At 40.6% G+C, this 24,143-nt stretch overlaps 1 protein-coding gene across 1 annotated transcript; it reads left to right on the top strand.

The window, feature by feature from the left end:
* Positions 1-1,093: 1,093 nt before the first annotated feature.
* vstm2lb (V-set and transmembrane domain containing 2 like b) lies at positions 1,094-23,145 on the top strand. The gene is made up of 4 exons (XM_080462507.1): positions 1,094-1,302; positions 19,568-19,737; positions 21,154-21,198; positions 21,840-23,145. The coding sequence occupies exons 1-4, from the start codon at positions 1,188-1,190 to the stop codon at positions 22,146-22,148; spliced, it is 639 nt and encodes a 212-aa protein (XP_080318633.1). The 5' UTR covers positions 1,094-1,187; the 3' UTR covers positions 22,149-23,145.
* Positions 23,146-24,143: the final 998 nt, after the last annotated feature.

The raw sequence follows: 24,143 nt of genomic DNA, 5'->3' as shown, positions 1-24,143 counted from the left end.
CAGCATTTTACTTTAAACTGGAGCTCTGGTGACACTCCTGCCTTTTCTCTCGAAAGGTCTCAGCTCACCATGTGCAGCAGCCAGTCACCATGTAGGCATGTGTTCTGAATGCTTGCACATTTAACCTTACAGCTGAATGACCTTTACAAAAAATAAAATAAAATAAAATAAAATAAAGGTATGGATAAACCATGAATCAAAAAACAGCCAAAAATATAGACATTTACAAATAAACAAACAAAAGAATAATACATTGATTCATTTAGCTAAACTTTTATAGCAAGTTGATTTTCCAATGTGATCCTATAAGAAACACAAATTCTTGAGCAATGAAGTGATTGTACAGATTCACTGAGGGGGGAAAAAAGCATCTCTTCATGATGAAACTGGGACCTTCCAGCTGGAAAAATAAAAAGTATTGTGTTGTGTCTGAGGTATTGTGTTGTCTGACTTCACTCATCTTGAGAAATGTGGACAAATACTTTATTTTGATCTTTTTGTTTTGTCATACTCATAACTATGACAACCCAATTGCCACTTTAGTGAAATAGAGTTTCTGTTTGTCATACTAAAGGTAATTATGATTGTTAGATATAATGAAAGGCTACAGATTACCAGCAGTACTTTCTCATTAAATGTGGTGACTTCCCACATTCTTTTGCTACTATTTCTGTTAAGACTGCCTGTGCAGCAAATGTAATTGAATCCCTCCTGAGCTTCATTTCATTCTTCTCTTTACTCAGGTGAAAATGTTGTAAAAAAGAAAAACTGTAGTTGTGTAAACTGGGAAATGGAATATTCCCAACTGATAAAGTTCCCCGTTCCCAGCAGCATGAAACAGCAATTAAAGTACAGCAAGTAATTTCGATATAAAAAAAAGTGCAACACATAAAACCTTACAATATTTATAGTGTAAATATTACTTACTGGGGGAAGTTAAAGTATTTCAGGGTGTTGCAGAAACGTTTCCGTGAGATCCCTCCGCCTAATTGACTCTCCGTATGAGCCGCTTCACCCCCTCCGCCGGGCGCAGCGCCTCCCACCGCACTAAGCGTCAGCAGCAGCGCCCCCCCCCCCCCCCCGCAGCTCCTCGGGCTGGGTGTCCGTCCGCTCCTCGCCGGTGTCGATGCGCTGCGCCTGATGTGACCGTTTCTCACAGCTGCTTGACGAACCGTCTGTCCGCGGCAATGGGGGCGTTTGGAGTGATGGTGAGGATCTTACAGTACGTCGGACTTTACGTTCAACTTAACGCGGCTCTGAACGACGCGCACGCGGAGGTGGATAATCACGTCTCTGGAAACGGTGAGTACTTTTAATCTTCTGCTTGTTTCTCGTTTCAGCGCAACATGGAGATTTTTATTTAATTCCATATTTTTTCCGATTGTTTTCCTAAGTGTTGAAGTGGAGTGTCTGGGTGGGGCTCTAATAATTTGATGGTGATGATTTAAACTTAATAGATTCTTTTTCTAATTATCGGCGACCATTCTTGTAGCAGATTACTGATTAAATATTTGATGGATTGAACTAGAATCTGACCCTTTTAATATGATTAATTATGTATTCAAGGAAAGTGATTAAATATATTGTAACATGGTTAATGGAGTAACGGGAGTTCTGATTATGAATGCCCCACTAAAGGAAACATACAACATGCTCTCCCCGGGTAGTGTCACTTGTTTTAAAGCTATGTTTATGAAGCAGTTGAATTATGCGGCCACACAGCAACTATACTGACTAAAGTGCCTTTGAGACAATTGATCAATTATCTCTGCTTAAAATCTTGTAACAAACATTACCCCCAGAATGAGAAGGCTTTTTAAATGTATGCTTTATGAAGCAATTATAACTCCACTATAACAAACTATGCAGTGTGTACAAGTGTGATTAAGATGTAGTCTGCATGGAAATTACAACATTGGTTGCCAATATAACTGCAGGGGTTAAGGAGGTAACATCAGCAAATGATTTAAAAATAAATGATTGAAATCCATCAGTTCATTAATTAATTCGATTCGTTTTGCAACTGAGTCACAGCGTCTGGCAAAAATGTGTGCCATCTTGTAGTAAATACAGCACAAGCTCCAGTTTGCAATGAGAAATTAGTTGACGCTGAAGTGTGGGATACAGTTTGGTATTGAAGCCTCCAGACTTAAATAGGCACTTCAGTGTAATATGCTTTGCAGAAATATAATATATTTCTTCTGAGAACTGTTGGTGCAATTCTGCTTCATTTTTGCTGCGTCAGGACATGAGGTATGATTGTTGCATCAATTGGATTTACTTCTGTGCTGGGGCATTTTTGTGTGGAGTTTCCATGTTATCCTTATGTAAGCTTGGATTCACTCCAGAGTCAACAGTGTCTTACAAACTCCCATCACAGAAACATTGGCTTCATTGGTTCTTCAAAATTTTCTATAGGTGCGAATATGGTGTGATTATCTTTCTTCCAGCTTTAACCATGCGACGGACTCCCGACCTGGAACCCTGACTTCTTTGTCTTTGATGCACAAGTCCAACAATGTAGTGATTTTACTCAGGAACAATGTGCAATTCTAAACATTCAGTCCAGATTAAGCTGAGGATTTGGCTTGATGTGCAGAGGAATGAAAACTGCTCAGACACGTCAAGCTGAAGTGAGCTGTGAGAACAAACTCAAGGATTTGCCCGGTCTGTGTTCTTGAGACAAATTACAGCCTGTGTAAGCACCCAAAGGAAAGAAACAAGCTCTGCTGCACTGTGTGCTTTTTGAAGAGGTGAGCAGCGGCTGGAGAAGGCCTGTTACTGTACAAACACACCTTTTCCATATTTCATATTTACGGCCGGGCGCCTCTTGGTGAAACACAATAACCCACAACCTGTCCGGTAGCAGGAGCTCAGTGCTTTTCAGGGGTTTGGGACTTCATAGGAAACCACTCCTGCTGTTGTGTGCTCAAATGTGCTTCGCTGTTATTAGACTGAATTATTGTTGGCTGATCAACGGTGTAAAAATGCCCCGTATTATATGGAGTGGTCATCATTATTCACCGCTGATGGCCCTTCACTGTATGAGAATGATCCTTGATCATAAATTACTGTATGAGACCAGCAGGATAATTGCAGTGTCTTCTAATTATTGGATGTTTGGGCAGAGAGTAATGATTGGTGGTAATAATAGCTTGAGAAATATGTGGGTGTACACAGGTAACTGGATGATTCAGACTCCGTTACATAACACCTCCCGCCTGCTTAGATGTAAATACTTCATAGGCTGCAGTATAAATCTTCACAAAATAAATCTTAACCCAGACTGCTCGTATTTTACCTTCCTCATGCAGCTGCATGCATAGATTTACTGTTATCTAATTGAATAGTGTGATAACCTCTACATTGTCTCACCAGCTGTCTTTTGGCTCTCTCTTTAGACACTTGGCTTCGGTTCGATCTCAATAAATGTGCAGCTATGTGCACCGGCTCTAAATGGATCGACTGTCCTGGACAGGTTGGGAAATCAATTAGTAGCATTTCTCCCACAGGGAATTAATTAAAATTGGCTGTAATCGTTGTGTACTCCTCTCCACTCTGTGCTTGAGACGGGCCGTAATGATGAAATGCCCGGAGGTATTTAACAAGGAAATGCTAGATTCAGAAAACAAAATAACGTTTTTCTTTTCCTTTAAGAGAACACCAGCTTCAGCATCACAAACTTGAAGTATGCTTTTGTAGTCCAATAATCCTCAGGAGATTTTTTTTTTTCCTTTTTTTAATCAAGCACTTTGATAAATTGCCCAAGCGGAGGGGAGCTGAGCCGTCACGCGGAGCGGAGAGGCTGGATTCACTGTTTTGGAGAGTGCTTGTTAGATTCGGCCCTGACTCATTTGTTTCTGATAAGTGCATCTGGCCTCTGCACCCCACTTTTCACTCACAGAAAAACCACAGAAAAAGATCAAATCACCTGCGACACACAAAGAAATATGCCGTGTGCGACGACGAACGATCTTGTTCGGTGGATCAGTAGCTTCGCCCGCATTGTCCACTACAAATGCCAGACTGTGGCTCTTTATCCGTCACAAGCGCGTGAAGGTCACGTCTCGGCAGTGAAGACAGAAACCAAACAACGATTACTGCTTCTGTGTCTCGTGTCGTCCCATAGAAGTTGCCGTGTGCCTTGGTGATGAAGCCACGCTCGGACTTTGCAATGTTGGTGCTCCTTGGCAGCGATCAGCCTGCTTCCCATTGTGAGTGGACCACTTTCACAGCGTGGGGGCGTGTACCAATTCATTAAAGCCTCCAAAGTGTCTGGGATCCTCTGCCAGTCCTCTGCTTGGTGTCCTCTTAATGAGGACGGCCAGCCCAGGCAGTTTGCATTGGCTTTCAATTTAATAGAGCCCTGACAGTGCAGGGTGGGAGAGGAGGGGGCAACAGATTGTACAGTCATGCTGTCACAGTGCAGGGTGCCGCTGGAAGCTCGGCAGGAGAGAGCAGGACAATGAGGGAGCAACCGAAGTGAAGACAGGAGACGGGACGTCTCCCCTCAGGTGCCAAGGGGTTGAAAATGTACTTGGCGAAAGGCGAAAGTAATTTTCTGTACGACTGTGTATTTATAGCAACCATTGCATTGTTTGACGCACGAGCTTTAAGAATAGAGACAAAACTCACAATTGTTGAATTATTTGAAGGATAACAATTGTGAAGTAACGCCTAATCTTATCACAAGCAACACAGCGACAAGTGTCACAGCTACAGGAAATGTTTTTGTGATTGTTGAGCTTGATTTTGATTGGGACGCATTGGTTCACGCCTTTAACTTGAGTCTGAAGGGGATCATGAGTTTGAATCCTGGTTCGAGGACACGACTTGCAAGACTTACTGTAACAATCTTTGTATAAAAGGGAGCAGCTGTAAAGACCATCATCATCATCATCATCATCATCATCATCATCATCATCATCATTATCATCACGTCGTCATCGTCATCAAGATGATTGTGAATTGTTCAATGAAATGTCACAAAGAATGAAAAACGATGTTTATTTTTCTCCCCAAATATGAAAACTCTCACAAATGTTTTTGATCAAACATAGAAATCTTTTTGGAGAATACGCTTAGCCAGTGAATCTGTTTCAGATATATAATGAAGACATTTGTGAAGTCTTTAAAGACAAAAAAAAAAGCCTTGTTTGTCAGGAATCTTGATATATACATTTTGCATTTATTTATAAAAGTCACATTGCAGTGTGAGGTGGGGATTGTCAGACAACGTGCTTTTTCAGTCAAGGGGAGTGGGGATGTACAGCTGCATGCAGCACTGTCACTGTATAAGCTCGCCTGGACCGATGCAAATTAAATTACATTTTAAAATAACTGCGTTGCATCACATTATTAGGGCACATCAGCTTCCATTGTTCCTCAAACCGAAGTGGAAATTGCCCAACTTTAATTCAGCTTTCTAAAAAAAAAAAAAATCTTGAGACCAGACACTTCATGCCAAGCAGGGGACTGCTGCACTTAACTGTTGTCTCACAGAAAACACAGACACTATCACTTAAAGGCTCTCAAGGGCACCGTAGTCAAATAGAACAAAAGTCTTGTCTTTCATCACCAGGAAGTCCAGATGGAGTACAGTGTGCAATCTCCAAAATGTCTTCAAGCGCGTGTGTTGTCAACAACTCGCACTACTTCATGCTGCCACATTCTGGGAGGAAACACAGAAATAGCCTCTGAGTCCTGTGTCCCAGGGGCTATGAAAAATTCACTCCGCAGGCCTAAAGCATCGGAGGCAACAGGCAGACAGCTGTTTGCTTGATTACCGGCTTCATTCTTATTTCATTATTTTTACTTTCCACCTTGAATTCAGAATGAAGGTCTCGCGGCAAACCATTATTTCCCCAAGGACATTTCTTTGTGTTTGCCCCCAAACTTATTCTGCTCCGAATACAGCAATATTGACTTTCTGGCAAATTCCCAGACCAGTTATTTTTGTTTATTGGTGTTTTTTCCACCCTCAGTTACAAGCTGTCAGTCGTGTAGTGGCTGTTCTGTATACAATTCTCTTGACACAGCAGTATTTGACTTACTTGTTACTGTAATTTAATTTGAAAGTGAAATATTGTCCTATTTTCAGTGGCATTAATTGAAAACAGTGAACCTCTGGACCTTAAAATAAAACCCAACTGTCTTCCATAAGTGTTTTATTTTCATACGTTCCCCAGCCCATCACAGCTCTCTGGTTTCACAAGCAGGATTAAAGCATTTTAAGATCAAGATAAATATCTGCAGCAGGTCTTTCTTATTGCAGCAGCTTCTTGTTGTTTTACCCACCGTTCCCTCAGGGCTTCCAGGATTATTAAACCCATTCATCACATTAGTGAAATACCCTTTCCCAGGGGGCGGTCTCTTCACAGGCGATTTGCATTCAGTCATGTCGGAGTTGTGATGTTAAGCTAAATTCCTATGTCTTAGTGTTTACTGTTTTATATATATATATACTGTATGTGTATGTATATATAGATTATATTTTATTATTTTTTATTATTTTATTTTATACATCTGGACGTAAATCATTTGGAGTTTTGGGTTAATGAACGTAGGCGTTTTACTCGTCCCTGTCATGCGGCACTCTTTCAAGTGAAAAATATTTGCACTTAACTTAGAGAAGGATGTCTTTAATTCTCCCAAATACCATCATTACAAAACCTCTCCTGCCGGAATAGACTGAGACATAGATGCAGTCTTGGAGTTTGAGTCAGAGTAGGCAAACCGTTTCTGTGCTCCTTGTCTGAGCCGGATCAATATTCATGGATATGAGGCTGTGGATCTATCTTTTATCTGGCTTCAGACTCTCTTTTGAAAGTGATCAATTCGTACAGTCAGACATTCCTTTTTCTGCCCTCAGAACTATTGTTTTCTTCCCTCTTAATACTCCTAAATTACAAATTTCACTCATGTCATGTTTCATGACATTTTGTTAATTCTGAATTTCAAAATTAACTGATAAGTGACATTTTAGGGAAAATCTATATTATTCTCCCTATTCTATTCTATTCTATTCTATTCTATTCTATTCTATTCTATTCTATTCTATTCTATTCATTAAAATGACTGAACCTGCCAAGGATACAAAATGGATAAAAGTTTTTAAAAAGACACATTTTACATGGATCAGTTATACCACAACTAAATGGGCAGAAACTTAAAGAGTCAACCGGATTGAGTTCCTTACTCATCTTCAACTAACGGCTCTCCTACAACAACATTCCAATTACACACACTGCCTCACTTTACAAAAAAAAAATATCGTAGCAAAGTGAGAATGTGCAGCGTCTCACTAGGATTGTCACCTGCACGCTTTGGTGGCGAATTCACAACGCTGTGGAAGTGGCATCTCAAGAATTCACTTGTAAATTGTTTCAGTCCCCACCTCTCTCAGTGTTTCTCATTTAATTAGTAGGCATGCCTTGTGTCCATTCATTTTGCTTCAACTAAAGGCTTTACTAACCCTAGCTAAGTAATAACCTCCACATGGTTTCTGGCCTGCTTCACCAGCTAGTTCGCACTCTCTCATTTACAATTTAAGTAATCCTCAGCTCACTGAGTCCCGGTCTTCTCTTTCTGGTTTTTCTCCGCTCCTTTTCATTACATGACAGCTGTCAGTTACGTTTTTACGGGTTGTTTAGTTCCAAAAATGACGCTACGAGCCTTTTACTAGCAGGTTGACGGAGCGGCTGAGATTGATAGAGAAACCTCCCTTTTGCTGGAAAAGGCAAAGTGAAAGACAACACAGAGACACTCATCATGGTGTGCAGGAACACTCGAAGATCAATAGCAGCTGGGGACGACCACAATAGGTGAGACACGAGATGCATGCTGTAGTAAGACGAGCCTGAAAATAAATAAAAAAAACTAGCACAACCAGTGTGAGTGTGAGTAATGCACATAAGCAAAGTGAGTGGCAAAAGTGTACATAAACATCTTTGCTGATTGAGGTCTCGACATCCCAAGGTCAAAATGAGTTCCTATACAGATTGACGTAGTGGGGATTGTTAACCAACAGACATAGAAATGGTGGATGAACAGCAGTTTAGGTTAATTGTGATATTTGCAGGGACTCGAAGAAACAGCAACATTGGGAAGACGAATCAATAAATCCTTAAGAAATGCAGGGCACAGAAATGGAAGGAAACATTGATGATGGTGTCGATCAGAAGACTCATGGCTTTAACCTCGATACTGAACAGTTGGAACATTATGAAGGTTAATCAAGTCCAACAATTGAGAGGAATATGCAATGACTGTTATGTCTTCGGTGAGAAAAGAGTTTGGAGTTTTGTTCTTCTCATGTGACATGCTGACAGCAAGACACATTTAGAATAACACAAGTCTTATCCTTTAATGGTTTTCGCAAAGAATAACAGAAGCTTCCGGAGGTGGTGACAAGCTTACCCTGCAAGTTTCTCTCTATCTCTCTCTTGCTCACACAAACTCACGCGCGTGGACAAGGAAAGATATGGGTGTCACACTTGCTTCTCATCCATGCTAATGAGCCCTCTGTAATTTAGTCATCCTCAAACAGCCCCAGCTCCTCAATAGCAGAGAAAGAGAGAGCGAGCGAGGATCGATGGATTGACCTCACACTGGCGCTCAGACAGGATTTATCCCTCTCATTTTGCCTGGGACCTGAAGTGAAAAAATATTTACCATCCCCACAAAAGCGCAGTCTCTTTAGGGCCTGAGCAATGTGTTTGCATTTTGTTTATATATTTGTGTTTCCCCGCCGCACTGTTTTCTTTCACTATTTTCTCCCCTTTTCATTTTTAATGAGTCTTCAGTGGCGAGCGAGCAGATGCCCCTGTGTTCTCATGGCCTCACTTCCATCATGGCTCTCTAAGCAATATAGAGGAAAAAATGCCTGGGAGGTTCATTTTAAAAATGCATGTACTGTACTTGCATCTTGAAACGAGGGTCCCCTGCCTCTGCTCAAATATGGTTCTGACAGGACTGCCTTTATGAAAATCTATACTTAGCCAAGGGTAAGCTATAGCTTTGTCAGCGAAATAGCCTCGTAAACTAGACAACCCATTGTGCTTCAGATTTCCCTGGAAGTCAATAGTCACTTTACAAATACACAGTTTTGTTTTTGTCTTTATTATAATGAAGAGTTAGACTCTATGTCGGGGTTTTTTCCTAACAATGTTACAGGATAGACTCCTACTGATGATACTACAGTTGAAGGGAAGAACGAGTTGGACGTTTGCTGAGAAACGCTTGTTAGGACGTGACGCCGGCTCAGCGCACACTGGCAGACGGTCTGTTTGGCAACAAGTCATTTCATACTGCTCTCTGAGCGGTAGGCTACAAAACCAACTAAAAAGCAATGTCATAACTGTCAGGTGGACAATAGAAATGTGTTAAAGGACCAGAGCTTAAAGAAGAGCACCAGTCCAGGTTCAATCCAAAAGATCCATTATAGAATCTATAGTATTTGTTTATTAGCTTGCGCACAAACAAATACATTTTAGGCAGCTAATACAAAAGTATTTGAAATGATAAAAAAAGAGAAAGAAATCTAGCCTAGTCAGAAATATCCTGTTGATTACCGTGCTCAGAGAAAAATGGCTTGACATTTACAAGTGAAGTATGAAAAAAGGCACCACAGGGTGTTAAGCACATAATAACTTCAAGGTGATGTGTTACAGCAGCAATAAGCAGTCCTGGGAGCTGCTTGATGTGCTGTTTCCTGAATTGTAATCAGTTACAAGTAAAATATCAGTTGTTAAATATATACATATTAATATAGAATAACCTATGCAAACACAACTCAAAGTTTTAGTTGATTTAATTGATTTCAACTCTGTAAGATATGTGAAATGTTTTCAGACAAACTATTGAAAGATTTTTGTGGGTAATGTCAGAAACATTACATAGTTGTAGAGTCACGCTGCACTTTCTTTTTTTTTTAGGTATAACTGTGCCTGAACAAAAATAGCTGATCCTCCCATCACATGGCAGAAACTTGATGTATTTAGTCATGTAGACATGGTCGAGATGAGCTGCTGAAATTCAAACTCAGCAATGCAATGAGGAAGAAAAGTGATCGGCCTGACTCTGAATGTCGGTACGCGATGGGAGGGGCTGAGTATTAGATAGATGATAGAACAAAATCAGGACCTCAAATAACCACTGGGTATTTCCAAGGCATTCAGAAAACCACATTTGACTGCACAACATGTTAAACCTAGAAGGTGAATCACAATTGGTCTCCACAGTCAAAATATCTCATTCCAATATAAGACATTTGAATCATGGCTATGCAGCTGACTAATCTGAAGCATATGTATGATCAATATGGATCAAAATCTCTGAGGGATGTTTCCACTGTCGAGTTGGTTCTATTTCATCGTGAACTAAGGCAGTTTTGAGAGCAACAGGGGGTCCAATATCAACGCGTACCAACATAAAGTGGTCAGTGAGGGTATATTGAACTAACAAATGAGTAAAATTACATTCTTGAAAATCACATCTCATCTGACAAGTTTTTTAATAGTGGCCATATAAAAACAAATGTAGCAGGAAAAACCACAATGTATATGTCCTTGTACTCGCTGTATTATTTGGTACACCATGTTCTGTTTAGCACAAACTCGTCATCACTGAAAAGCTGCAGTCCACTTGTGTATTCACAAATTATGTCTATAGCTTCTCATACTGTCCTCCTTCACAAAATAGACATCATCTTTGAATATGACATTGAATGATAGTATGTTTTGTAATACAGCTCTCATGAGGGATATGATTTCCCTTCCTGTCCTGTATGAAACACGTATGTGGTATTTAGTCACGTGTTTTTCTGTCATCATATGGATTTTTGGCTTTACCAGTTTGCTCAGATATTACTGTTTAGGCTTGTTCTTTAAAGAAAGAAGTTGTGAAATTTTGCAATAATTTGAGTTATGAGCATCCCTGTGGAGTTTGCTCACGATCTCAACTATTGAGCAGCTTTGCATTTTCCGCCACAAACATCAAAAAGGTAATGAACGTCAGTCAGGCATGAGACCTTTTTTGTGAAATAACAGCTCATAACCAAAACAACTCAGTTCTCGAGTACTGGAGCATATATTTTGTTTATTTTCTGTCTCAATTCCTCAAAACTCTCTGAATGAGATTTTTTTTTTTTTTTGTTGTTGACAGAAGGCGTGCTTGTCAAAATTTAATTATGACCACCAAATTACCATAATGTATAAAAATAAGCAGAGTAACTGCTTTGTGCGTACTGTCTTACTGGAGTTGGAGATTATTTGCATGCCTTTGTAGATTTCTTTTCCATAGAATAAATATTCTTTCTCATCCCTGTTCCTTCTCTAAATTTATGTTTATTTACCCCTTTGATTTCGACACTCATAATAAGGTTTTAAAACTGAATCCACCTCCTCTTCGCCCATTATCATCCATTATATATTACTTTATTCACTGCTTCATGACTCCGACTCTTTCCTCTCCATTTTTCCAGAGCCGCGTGCAATGTGATCACTGCTTTCTGTTTCTGTAATAAGTCCGTTTTTACAAGTACAGGTCATCAACCCACTGCCAAAATTCTGTTTAAGGGGCCAATTGGCCATTATTTCAGGGGTACAAATGATTAGGGGTCACAAAGACATGCAAACAGTCCCACCATGAATAAATACTTTGAGAGGTCTCTGATGTCAATCTGCATGAGAAATATTGTGAGAAAATTAAAAACAACACAACACATAAATAAATAAATACATGTCGCATCCATCTACATAGATTTCAGATTGAGGTAGATACACTAGCCACATAAAGAGTACTTTATTCAAGCCACAGGGCACCACACACCATGAGACACACAGAGAGGGTAATTCCCACAGGAGGCTGAACACCTGCCAGAGCCACTGGGCAAGTCTCCAGGAGATGTAGTGAGCCACTGTGAGAGCGCTGGAAGAATCTCTTCATGCCAGACAGCCGAGGGCCAACAGATACAGACTGCCCACTCCTCAAGAGAGAGAGAGAGAGAGAGACTACCTCATAGGGTATGAGTGAGAATGTGAGAATGAAAGGGCAATATAAAGCCAAAATGGCAGGGTTCAAGATGGAGACTGAGATTTGCAGGAGATGTTAGCGAGCTGGTAAGAGAGACGGCAGTGGGGAGACAAAAGCTAAGAAAGGATTTAAAGGAGGAAGAAAAAAGTGGAAAATTAAGGGAAGAAAATGCTGTGTTTGCAGAATTCAGGGTCTTATTGGCTGGCTTGGGAAATGGGAAAGAGCAGGAATTACCTTGCAGCTATAAGCTTGTCCTGCTGCAGCTCCGGACTCCCGGGTGTATGTGAGGACTCCCCATGCAGCTCTCTCCTTGACTTGACTTTGACTTCACACACAGTGGTTTTAACTGGCTGTGGAGGCTCAGCTAACATCATTAATTCTTCACCGGTTTTCCTTAAGCCTGTACTTCAGTTGTAAGTTGAGGAAGAGGGATATATTCCTGTTGGGTCGATTTTTTAGACGGACGCTTGTCAACGAAAGTTATGAAATTATAATCATTCCTCGAACGTATTCATAATATATATTTCTGCTTCTTCTTTGAGTGAGTACACACTATCTTGTGGCCTGAACTTGTAAGAAAATAAACTGGCTTTGGTTGGTTTACCAACAGCCACTGAGAGGACATTATGTCTGGTTTATTTCTCATTCAGCTCATTGTTTTATGGTATATTTCTATATTCACATTTAACAGAAATATTGCCTATTGAACCTTTAAGGAACCTCTATTGCTCAAAAAACTATGATGATAAATAAGATGGATGAACTTGTTTAAAGATTTGCTCAGCAGAGACACATGGATTTGCACACCTTTGTCCCTTCGGGAAGCTACTGACCAACCGATCTCCTCGGTCAGAGAGCCAGTAACCCGCCATGGCTGCCACTGCTCCCATGAACATGGACGTATAGACCATGTCTCCTTTGGCAGCGAGGGTGACCAGAGCACTGAGCAGCACCCCAAAAAACATCTGCTGCAGAACCTCCACCTCCCCATCCTGGATATCCTCAAACAGGCCTTTCTCCTGAACACCTGCAGCAGGCGGGACATGAGAGGAAGGAGGCAGCAGGTTTTATTTTGAATGACTTTAACTTTGTTCATGTATGCAACTGAAGTCATTTTGGATGATGACTCACTCGGCAGCTGCTTCCTCACACAAACACTGGACTTGCGGATGAATCCGTCAACACAGTCACATCGAAAAGAGCCTTCGGTGTTGATGCAAATCTCATGGAGACCCTGGCAGGCAAGCACGCGCTCGCTACATTCATCGATGTCTGAGCAAAACAAAGGCGTCCCATCAAATTTCACGAAGCATTTTTCACCTGCTGTACATAAAACTACCCTACATGTAATTACCTTAACACTTGGGCCCCATGAGTCTGTACCCAGGAGCACATTTCCAGCAGCGAGCTGGTCCACTGCCCATACAGCCTACACAGGCTATATCACGACCTGAGAACAAAGTGAACACTTTGATTATCAAATATCAATAAAATTGTCAATGGCTGTCAATCGTCACTGAGGGATTGTGCAGGGCGTTGAACTCAGACTCAGACTCATGTGATAAACGAACTCAAGAGTATGCAAGAAGCGACTTTTGAACATTCACGCGGAATGGAAATCATCTTGGAGAAGTGCAGAGCTCGGCTGGCCACCGTTTTTGAAGCAGAATCTGAAGACCAGAGACTCAAGGATGAGAGAAATCTGAAGTCGTCCTGACATGAAAACAAAAAACTTACCTACATTTGGATTCCTTCAGACGTCTAGACGCCGAAGGCAGGATTGTTTTTCTATTCCTCCTGGATGTGATTGTTAAAACAGAGGCTCTGCCCTTCCCCTGATATCTCCTCACACCCACCCCACTGGGAACTTGTCTCTGACCAGGACTATCGAGGCCGTCTTATGACAACAAATGCCGGACTGACACTGCAGAGATAAGCAAATCGTACTGCTTCACCGCCTCCGTTAGCGCCATCCCCCCCTCCACGCAGAAGCAGCTGGAGGAGGTGAGCGGCGCGCCTATGAGAAGCTGCGCGCTACCAAACCTAACCCAGCAGCGGCCTGCAACACTTCCCCTCCTATGCCCACATGTGCTTCTCTCAAAGATATGTTGTAATCTGTGTTGATGCTTTATATGTGCTTGAGGTGGGTTTTATTTCCTAATTACAAACTGTACTCCCTTATGCCCGGTTCACACGGCAGGGTAATTAGGCCGATTTTGGCCCCAATTCTCCCGTTCCGACAATCTTAAGGACACTCAGATCATCATAAGATAATCTTATCAGATATTCCTGCCGTGTGTGGTGTGTTAAGACGGCTCTCGTCTGCTCGGAAGGATGTCCGGACCGCTCCGATCTCAAATCGGGGATATTCAACATGTTGGATTGTTTTGGCCCGGGTTCTCATGGTGTGGGGTGTCCCCCGAGGGGAAAAAGAGCACGAACCTGTTGACTGTGATGCGTAGCCAATCAGAAACCGCCAACCATGCTCCCGTTGTCTCCACTTCTTCTTTGATTTCTTAACGGCCGATGGCTACTCCACTCCTTTGACCGGCGCCTCTTCTTTTTAAAACGCGTTTTTTCAGATGAAAACACACCACAAACGATCGCCAATCCATCCTCTTCGTCTGGAATCACATTTGATCTTGAGAGGTTTTGCGAGATTTCCCGTCTGATCCGTGGATGTTCACGAGGGAAATCGGTTCGTGGTGTGTTGATGTTGTGATGTGTGATGTGTGATGATGACTTGCTCCGTGCGGACGCGGATTGCTTTGTTATCCTGGAAGATTGTCCTGCTCTTAAGAAACACGTGCATCATCAGATGAAAGTGGATCATTATAGCAGCTGTGATTACAGTCTGCGGCGGCACAGAGAGAAGTAGTTAGCTCCACGGGGACCGATCCCACAAGATGTATCCCTCCGTGTAGCAGAAATCAGTGCAGAAACATTAACGGCTTTGTCTCAGTTTGCTTTCCACAAAAGTTGTACTTTGTGGCAGAAAGCTCTGAGCATTTCTTTTTGAATTCCCCTTTTTATAAATGTCTCAGTTTCTCATGTATCCTGAAAAGTTTGAGAAGTTGAAATGAAGATCAGACTTGCCTGCACATTTCTCTGTCTTCATTTGTGATGAACAGTTCAATTATTTTCAAAGTACAGTCCTTGTAAAATCTGCCTCCAATTATGCAGATAATTCAAAGCATTTTTTTTTTTTTACCTCTACCAGGTTCTTTATTCTTTATTTGCATAAACTGGCAATATTATTATTATTTTTTAACCAAGATGCTTTCGTTGGTCAATTTTCTCTGTTGATCGCACATCAGTTGATCACAGTGCAGCCGATATCCCAGCAGTCATCTATTTGTATGTGTTGCTTTCACTCTCAGAAAATTCATAAGTTTGGACAAATTTTTGCTGATTAAAATTAGTATTTCTATGATAGGGTATACGATTTGGATGTCCTCTGTGCTTTTCTGTGGTTGATTTAATAAACATGCATGTTGACAGATTTGACCATAGAGTGCATGTCTTTTCACTGTGTCAGTCTAAAAAGACAACAGGAAAAGTGGAGACTGAAATGTATTCTCATCTTTCATGTTATTGTTTTCAGCCTGAGAAGAATTTGAATACTAGAGGAGATCAAGCTGCATTGATCTGTATGACAGCCACTTATGAGAATCCCAACCATATAACCTGCTCCACAGTAACAGCATGGACTCTAAATTACGGAGGCATTTTGTCTTAGATTCTTCACTTGATGCCTGAGAAACCTGCAAAGCAGGTCTTTTGTCTGTCCATGTAATTGTAGTTTTCATTAGAGCAAATCCTGAAATCACTGAAATAATGTCTGTGTGTTGTATTTGCAGAGGACGGATGCCATATGAAGGAATTCACTTGGGGCCCTGCGACATAGTATTATCAGTGACTGTGTGAGACACAATGCTACATTATTGTCATTTATTCTGCAATATGTTTGGTACTGAGATAAGGCATCTGAGGCCACAAGGCACACAAACTGCATTTTCTAATACATCAGTCCTGTGAGAAAACGTATCTCTGCAGAGTTTACAATGCTCATTTTTTCAGGCTTTTGGAGGCCAGTAGTTTTACTGACCTCCTCGGAGTAAAACCTGTTTGTTTATCATGAAATCTAGCACATGTATTTCTGTGTTCCTTTAAAACATATCTTAACTGTGGTAATTGTTATGAAGGTGTGATTTGTGATGTGACGATGAAAATTTCATTTTCAAGGCACAATTGATTCATAAGTAATTATTCCAGTAAAAATATATGAGTGAACACTTTCAGACAAATATAAAAACATGTTATAATGGAAGAGCATTAGTGTTGCAGGCTTTATATATGAAGACTTATCCATATCCATCCATATCCTTTTCCATATATTACCTCATGTTAGATACAGTAACTTTTTAGCTTGAGCATGATGGCATTTACCACTCGGTATGAGGATGAATTTGAAGTTAATCGTGTGAGTTTCACTGAGGATGTTCAAGAAGTGTCAGCTGAACTTTTGTTTAAAAAAAAAAACATTGGTTTGACCCATTGTGTTTGTTGTGTTTTTCTGTTAATTTCATTCTCTATTCCTGTGTGGAGTAACGCTTCATAGGAGTTCCCTGTGGAATTAATAAAGTATTTCTGTTCTGTTCTATTCTATTCTATTCTATTCTATTCTATTCTATTCTATTCTATTCTATTCTGTTCTATTCTATTCTATTCTATTCTATTCTATTCTATTCTATTCTATTCTATTCTATTCTATTCCACTGATCCCTAAATGTTCTTCCTACATAGACGTCAGAGCATGTAGAACGGTCACAAACTGCAGGTATCAAAGCACTGATCCTGTGAAAATACATTGATGTTGCACATTAAATTAATACATGCATGAATACATGAACATTTACAAACCACTACAAACACAACTCCAACAGCAACCAAATGAATTACAAAGGCTCAAAATCGAAGTTGCACCATCGGCAGGCATGGGACTCCATCGATTTGGAGAGTACGAGGGTTTGTTGTAGAAGTAGAAGCTTAACAATAGACACATTTTTCTATTTAATGAATCATGTTCGTCAACCTTAAACAGTTTTGTAAATGTTTGCATGTAGACTATAGAATTCTTTCAGTACGATGTTTTCTAACCTTTCTCTTCCATGTGCCCTTCTTATATTCTTTCAAACGATCTTACATCATTTGTATTACAGGCAGCATGTGTGCTGATCCAATTCAGCTCTGTTCAGCATTTTCTATCGGTTTCCTTACTTTTCCATCTGTCTTTCTCGGCTCTTTCTTCTCAGCTCACCTGCCTCGGTTCACCTCTGCTCTTGTCCATCTTTTCTCACTTTTCCTCTTCTCCCTTCCTGGCCTTTTGAAGGGCTTTGTCCCTTCAGTACGTTTCTTCCTGACAAATGAGGCCACTGCCTGGCTCCATGCAGCAGTGCATCAAGGGCACGGCTCCCAAAGGCTCCTATCCTGTCCACCAACACCAAATCCCACTTTGCGGTGCCTTTCTTTCTCTTGATTCCTGTTCATCCTGGGATCATCGCTGCACAAAGCAGAGGGAATATCAATTGCAAATGCACTGACTGACATCTCCCTTTGTTCACCTGCTGCCTTTTCAGTGGGATTTCTGAGGGAGGATTAGTCAATTGAAGTACAAAATACAATATTACCTGATAGCTCAGGTGCTATATTCTGGTGTTGGCACTCTTTTTGAGGACTTACCAGCATTTTCATTTGAATGGGTCTCACATTTTACTTCCACACTTTCATCACTCGTATTTCTAGGAGCAGGTGGCTGCTTTTAGCAGAAAGACTGAGAGGATATAGGTGGTGAATTTGGTTAAACATTCACTGCTGAAAGAGCTGGATTTCTCCTCTGGTGACTGGTTATATAAAACCAATATTTTCATATAGCTTGAAAAAATAATGCCATAATAACCCCCCCAGCATACTGTGGGTGAGGGCAGGATACACCCTGGATAGGTCTCCAGTCTATCACAGGGCACACACACACACACATAGACAGACAACCACACACACTCAGATTCATACCTCGTCATAATTTAGCATCACAGACTGGGAGGGAACCGGAGTACCCGGAGGAGAACATGCAAACTCCACACAGAAAGGCCCTAAGCCGTACTTCACCCACGACCTTTATGCTGTGAGGCGAGCACGCTCACCACTGCGCAACCATGCTGCCCATCATATAATGTCTAAAAATAATTGCTGCTTCCTGCTGGTCCATATATATATCAGGGTCAGATTTCATGGTTTGGAAGCTCATACAATAAGTTGCAAAAAAGTGAATTGAATCTCATGTTGTCTCTTATTGGATTCTCACTCAAAGTCACTATACAGTGTTGTAATGAGTTATTCATTTAGCTTAGAATCATTACCAGATTGACCTTTTGCACCAGAACGTTAAGAAAAATTAAAATATTTTGCCACAAAGGTCTGTGTGGTGTTCACTTGATTTCACCCTTTAAACAACTCTTTAGGTAAAAATAAGTAATACTATAATCTTCTGAGTAATTAGAAAGATACTTGAGACAAAAATTCAAGATGAAATTAGTTTATTAAAATTAAAGATCAGCATTATGAAATACTTATTCTAGTTTCATTCTATGAGTAACAGTAAGTTTAAGGCTGTGTTATGCCAGTTTTTAATATATTAGTTTAACACCACAGGATTTTAAAGTTACTGATTAATCAACCATTTAGATGACGGTGCGTGATAAATGGGAATAATACATTTTACATGTGTAAACATGTTTTTTTTTTTAAACTCATTCATTGATTCATACATTTGTGCGACAGCTTCTCGTAGTCTTTTTTTAAAGAATAGAATAGAGTAGAGTAGAATAGAGCATTGCTCTAAATAGAATAAAAAGAAGAAAGTGAAATATCAAGACAGACAGGAAACAAATTAAGTAAATAATATTAAATATGAATATGTTCATGCCTTATGATGACTAAGCATGTTAAAGATTAAATTATTAGGAAACAGATCAAGCAGTATTAACTAATAGGAGTTATTTAGTCTTATGACCACAGCAAATAAGAATTTCCTGTGGTGCACTTTGATGGTATAATTCTGTTGCTGAAGGAGCTCCTGCTGTTGACCAAGACATCTTGGAGGGAGTGAAAACATCTCTCAGGATGAACCTCAGTTTGGACTGGATTTTTCTATGTTTTCCAACGTCTCCAGCAAAATGTAATTAGCAAACTTAAAAATCAACAAGTTGAGGAGTTTTCTTTGGTTTTGGAGCAGCTGGGGTTCAGTTGCACGCTCTAATGATCGTGTATCCGTCGCCAAGAATCTGAACCCTCCCAGTTACTTCTCAAGGTGTGTGAGCCTCTTGCATTACAGCTGTGACTATTGGTATGTGAGTGTGTATGAATGAGTGAGTGTGACAAATGGTGTAAAGCATGTTAGGACTCTTGGGAGTGGTAAAAGGTCCATTCCACATCCTAAAGCTCCTTTTTCTCTCTGTTTCACTTTGTCTTGCAGCGCTCTTCACTGAGGTCCCACACGACATCACGAAGAGCAGCGGGGAAGATGTGGAGATGGCCTGTTCCTTCCGCGGGGCGGGCTCTCCCTCTTACTCCCTTGAAATCCAGTGGTGGTACATCAAGGACGCCAGGGATTGGCAGGAAAAGTCCACACATATCACTAATAATGTAAGCTGCTGGAGGAAAAAGTTTTTTAAATATGGAAATATATTGCACTCACTTAAAACTCAGAGGAGTACATCTGCGGTTGCCAGGACAGATGGAAAGTTCAGCTGAGCTGGACTCAATTAAACAAGTTAAAATTGCCTGCTGTGAGCATTGAGTTTGCTCCAGACGTTGCATAGCGAAGTGAATGAAATAACATTTAGGCTAAATATAGCAACAACAAAAACAAAAAAACAGCTAATCTATTGTGCTAAAATCAAGTTGTTTTTTTTATCACTATAACTGACAGTGAGTTGAACATAGTTTGAAATACTTAGTTTTAACAGGAATAGACTTTATGAAAGTGGCATGATGGAGGAGTGGGTAATACAGCTGCAAATATCCAGGGTTAAACCCTTTGGTCGGGTTTGCATGTTCTCCTGAGTGAGTCTAAATCGGCTGTAGATGTTAATGTGTTTCTAATGTGATAGTTTAGGTTGTACCTTCCTTTTCAACCTGCTCCAGTCCACCACAGTTCTAAATGAAGTTGTTTTGACAACATGAATTACAAATGGTACAAAAAGTAATGGTTTTTTTTTTTGTTTAGCTTCAGTGACATTGAAATCATGACGAGTGATTTTAACGGTGGGAAAGCTGAATTGACGAAGAGCTGCTTGAGAATGTGCTTCTGCCTTGAACTTAAATGTAATCTTCATTATATAACTTGGTTCCCATATCAGATTCACCTTTATGATCCGTCTATCTTCGGAGGCGATCCCAGCTGATGCTGGTCTAAGGCAGATTCATCACAGAGAAACAGACACCCTCTCACACACTCACATTCACACCTATGGGCAGGGCAATTATCCTTAACTATTTGTTTTTGGACTGCTCAGACTGAACCTAAAGTGTACTGTATTTCAGTCCAAAAAAGGAAATGCAATATTAGCCAAGGCAGAAACCCTCTGACATGGAAAATGAAGGTATAATTGCTGATTAGCATTTGCCCGCACTGGGGAAACAGGTTGACTCGCTCCCATCACGGGGAAACTCGGGCTCCCCTGTTGTGCCTCAAGACACTATAATTGGCACTGAGGAAAAAAATAGCGAATTTTCCAAATCTCTTTCTGCCCCATGCATAATTCATATCGATGCCCAAAAGAATACCTCCCTGCCTCTGAATACCCGATCGCACACTCTCCGGCTTGGAGCTGCAGAGTCTGCGTGTACACAGACGTTTGAACGCACAGATGTTAGCTTGTGTACGCCCACGATCACAAGAGGGAAGCGGTAACGACAAGAGATCCAAAAAGGGATGCCTTTGTTGAAAAAAAGTAACAGTAAAACCTCATACGTGTTCATCCGTGTTGCTCCGCAGAGTATTTACAAGTTTTAGAAAAGCTTTCCTACTGCTAATGCTTCATTCCTGTTTGTGTGCAGGTCATACCCCAGGAGGAGACGTTCAAAGATGCAACCAAAATTAGTGTAAGTTTGATGTGGAACCAGCTGTGAAGCGGCTCAACGCAAAGTCTTATCCTCTAGGTTTTTCACACTTGATAAAAGATAAGCAAAATGTTATGGAAGCTTTTCTTTTTTGGGGGGGGATTGGTCCTTCATGAATTGTCAACCACAACAAAATAAAGGTGGAAGAAAGCACAGAACCAATTACACAAAGTATCTCTATGTTGTCCTGGTCTGACTTCTGTATTCATTTGAACTAAGAAGGTTCTACTTTTTGCTTATTTTGAAAACAGATTTCTAATGTATTGAGAATTTCAGTTTGCATTTGACTTACTTTACCCAAAATATCACGTTATCAACTTCCATCTCATCCAATGGAGAGAAAAGACATAAAATGGCATATTGTTGTTATGTTGTTATATTCAGATGGGAGAACTGAATTAACACTTTGATATCAGCGACAGCATTCACTATTAGTGGCGTAATATGAAAAAAAACAAAAAAAAAACCTGATTATGAATATCCAGACAATCCTTCCATCCAGAGAGTCTTTAAATCAAAATGTTTAAACATGTATTTTCTTCATTTTTGTTACTTCTAAGACTGTTCATTTGCCAAGTTTTCCTGACTTTAACTATGAACACACTGACTTTCCTCTTCACTAGGTGGTAAAAGTAGCCGGTAGCAACATCTCCCACAAGCTTCGTCTCTCCAGCGTCAAGCCATCAGACGAGGGCACGTACGAGTGTCGCGTCATTGACTACAGCGGCGCCGTAGTCCAGCGCCACCGTGTCCGGGCCTACCTCCGGGTGAAGTCTGACAGGAGTCCAGGATCAGATGACATGCAGCTGCAGGAAGCAGGGCAGCGGTCACGGGGGAGTCAGGCACACTCCGGCCAGCAGACAGAGGGCAGGGAACTGAGGAGGAGATCAGCTGGCAGCACCCAGGACTGTGACGAGAGCTGTGTGCTTTAGAGCAGAGCCTGTCCGCCTGCCTGCATGTTCACCACTTCTCTCTAGTGAGAGGTTCGTTCATCAGAGCACAACTTTGCCCTCGTTGTTTTAACATGAACCCAAACCTTTTGTGTTTCGTAGTTTGTTTCTGTCTCTTAATAGTGTTGTTAGATTCCGATGCTGCTCAACACCAAGAAGGGACGGTTTTGTTTTTATTTGTGTCTCTGTGGTTCTTTTTGCTTTAGGTTTATGCCAATGACAGTCAGGGTGTAATCATGAAAAAAGAAAATGATCCTTTACAGTATACCAGTTCCCTTATATTTGACGCCAGAAGGTGCAGTTTTTATGTCCATGTGCTGTCCATAGAATGACTAATTGTTCAATAGTTTTTCAATATTCTGAAAATCGTTCAGTGTGTTCATCATTCATGTAACTTTTGCTAAGAGAGAAAAAAAACCAACCTCTGTAACCAGGATTCCTTTTTTTCTGTTACAGTGTAAACGTTGACCTTTATCACATTGATATGTACATAAAGTTTTACTGTTATCACTAAATAAAGATATTCAGTGCTAATTTGCCAAATGATACTTGCATAACTCAGATGTAAATCACAGCAATTCTTTGCCGGCATTTTCTTGCCTTTTACATTACATTTTCTACACACTAATCAGGAGGAGCTCAGTCCCCCCCCCCCCCCCCATCTAGTCATCAATATTTCTTCTGTTCTAGAGTCATGTGAAATAATTGTGGCTTTTTGGAAGTTATGTTGCTATTCTATCATGTGATTCATTAATAGATTATATCATAATATATATCTGAGGGGAGCTGTTGATTCTTCGAAATGGCATTGTCATCATTCACGAGCTCCACGTCACTCCATGACTTAGAACGAATACTGAGTGACAGGACTTAAGTCTTTACAGCACATATTGTCTGTGAGCAAAGAAACTCATTTGTAACATATGTATGCCATCTTTGTTGGACCTTTCTAGGGAAATAAACAACTCTTAGTATGCTCAAAGTGTTTTATTTACTTCATTCTAATGGCATTGTATTGACATGGTTGTGGTTAGTGTGCCAGTGGATATTTTCTTTAGATATCTTGTAGCTTAAAGCAGCAGCATACACTGTTAAATAGTGCACTATAAAGAAAACTGGAATACCTTATCTCACAAATGTGAGGGCGTGTATGTAAGGCCTGTTTAAAATTGCGCAGTTGAAAGATTGTAGGGTGCTGCCAGCTACTGTTAAACACAGAAAGTACACCCTTTAAATCTCAGAGTTTATATAAGTGTCCAACAGAGGGCAGTACTCATCCAGTTTTCACAAGGAGTACCTCATTCGCAAATACTTTCAGGGGACTTTAGTTTGCTTTAGGTTCTAGATCGTGTATTATTGGATTGGGAATAGTAGTAGCTGCTGTTTGGGACAACACCAGCAAAACCGTGTTCAAAGACCAGTAGAGGATATTCAATTAAATGTAGTTTTATCTGCATCACGCCAGTGTTATCGTCTCACTTTACCTTCAACCAGAACACAAATAGAGGGAAAGGAATACCAACAATCCCACATTCAGTCGCGGCAACTTCCAGTAAGGAATTAGAGATTATATCTAAAAACAACAACAGGTCATCATTGCAGCTCTCTCTCTCTCTCTCTCTCTCTCTCTCTCTCTCTCTCTCTCTCTCTTTCTGACATTACTATGCTTGATTTTGGGTCTTCTTTTTCTCAATGTACAGTATAAACATGCATATCATTTAATGCAGGTGTGTAACGCTACTTACCCATCAGGTAATACCAGCAAGAAGTACAGGCAGTGTTTGTTAGGAATGGCATTCATGATCTCAACAAAATGAAGTGTGTGTGGGTTTACATGAAGACATAAGGATATGAACCAGACTACATTCACAGAAGATCCCTCTGACGTCACTGAAAGTTCCTCCAGAAACAGTGTGCAAGACTTTGAAAGCAAAGGGTGGTCACACCAAATATACAAAACATAAAATGTCTATTAAC

This window comes from Lipophrys pholis (genome assembly GCF_963383615.2).
Source record: "Lipophrys pholis genome assembly, chromosome: 4".
In the NCBI taxonomy this organism is placed as follows: Eukaryota; Metazoa; Chordata; class Actinopteri; order Blenniiformes; family Blenniidae; genus Lipophrys; species Lipophrys pholis.
The sequence above is the reverse complement of the archived record's forward strand: the minus strand, read 5'-3'. Positions and strand labels throughout refer to the sequence as shown.

Bases quoted from the DNA above. Each gene is read 5' to 3' on its own strand.
- vstm2lb (XM_080462507.1), top strand. From the start codon at position 1,188: ATGGGGGCGTTTGGAGTGATGGTGAGGATCTTACAGTACGTCGGACTT. The intron at 1,303-19,567 runs GTGAGTACTTTT...TTTGTCTTGCAG, and splicing joins TAATCACGTCTCTGGAAACG to CGCTCTTCACTGAGGTCCCA. The intron at 21,199-21,839 runs GTAAGTTTGATG...CCTCTTCACTAG, and splicing joins AAGATGCAACCAAAATTAGT to GTGGTAAAAGTAGCCGGTAG.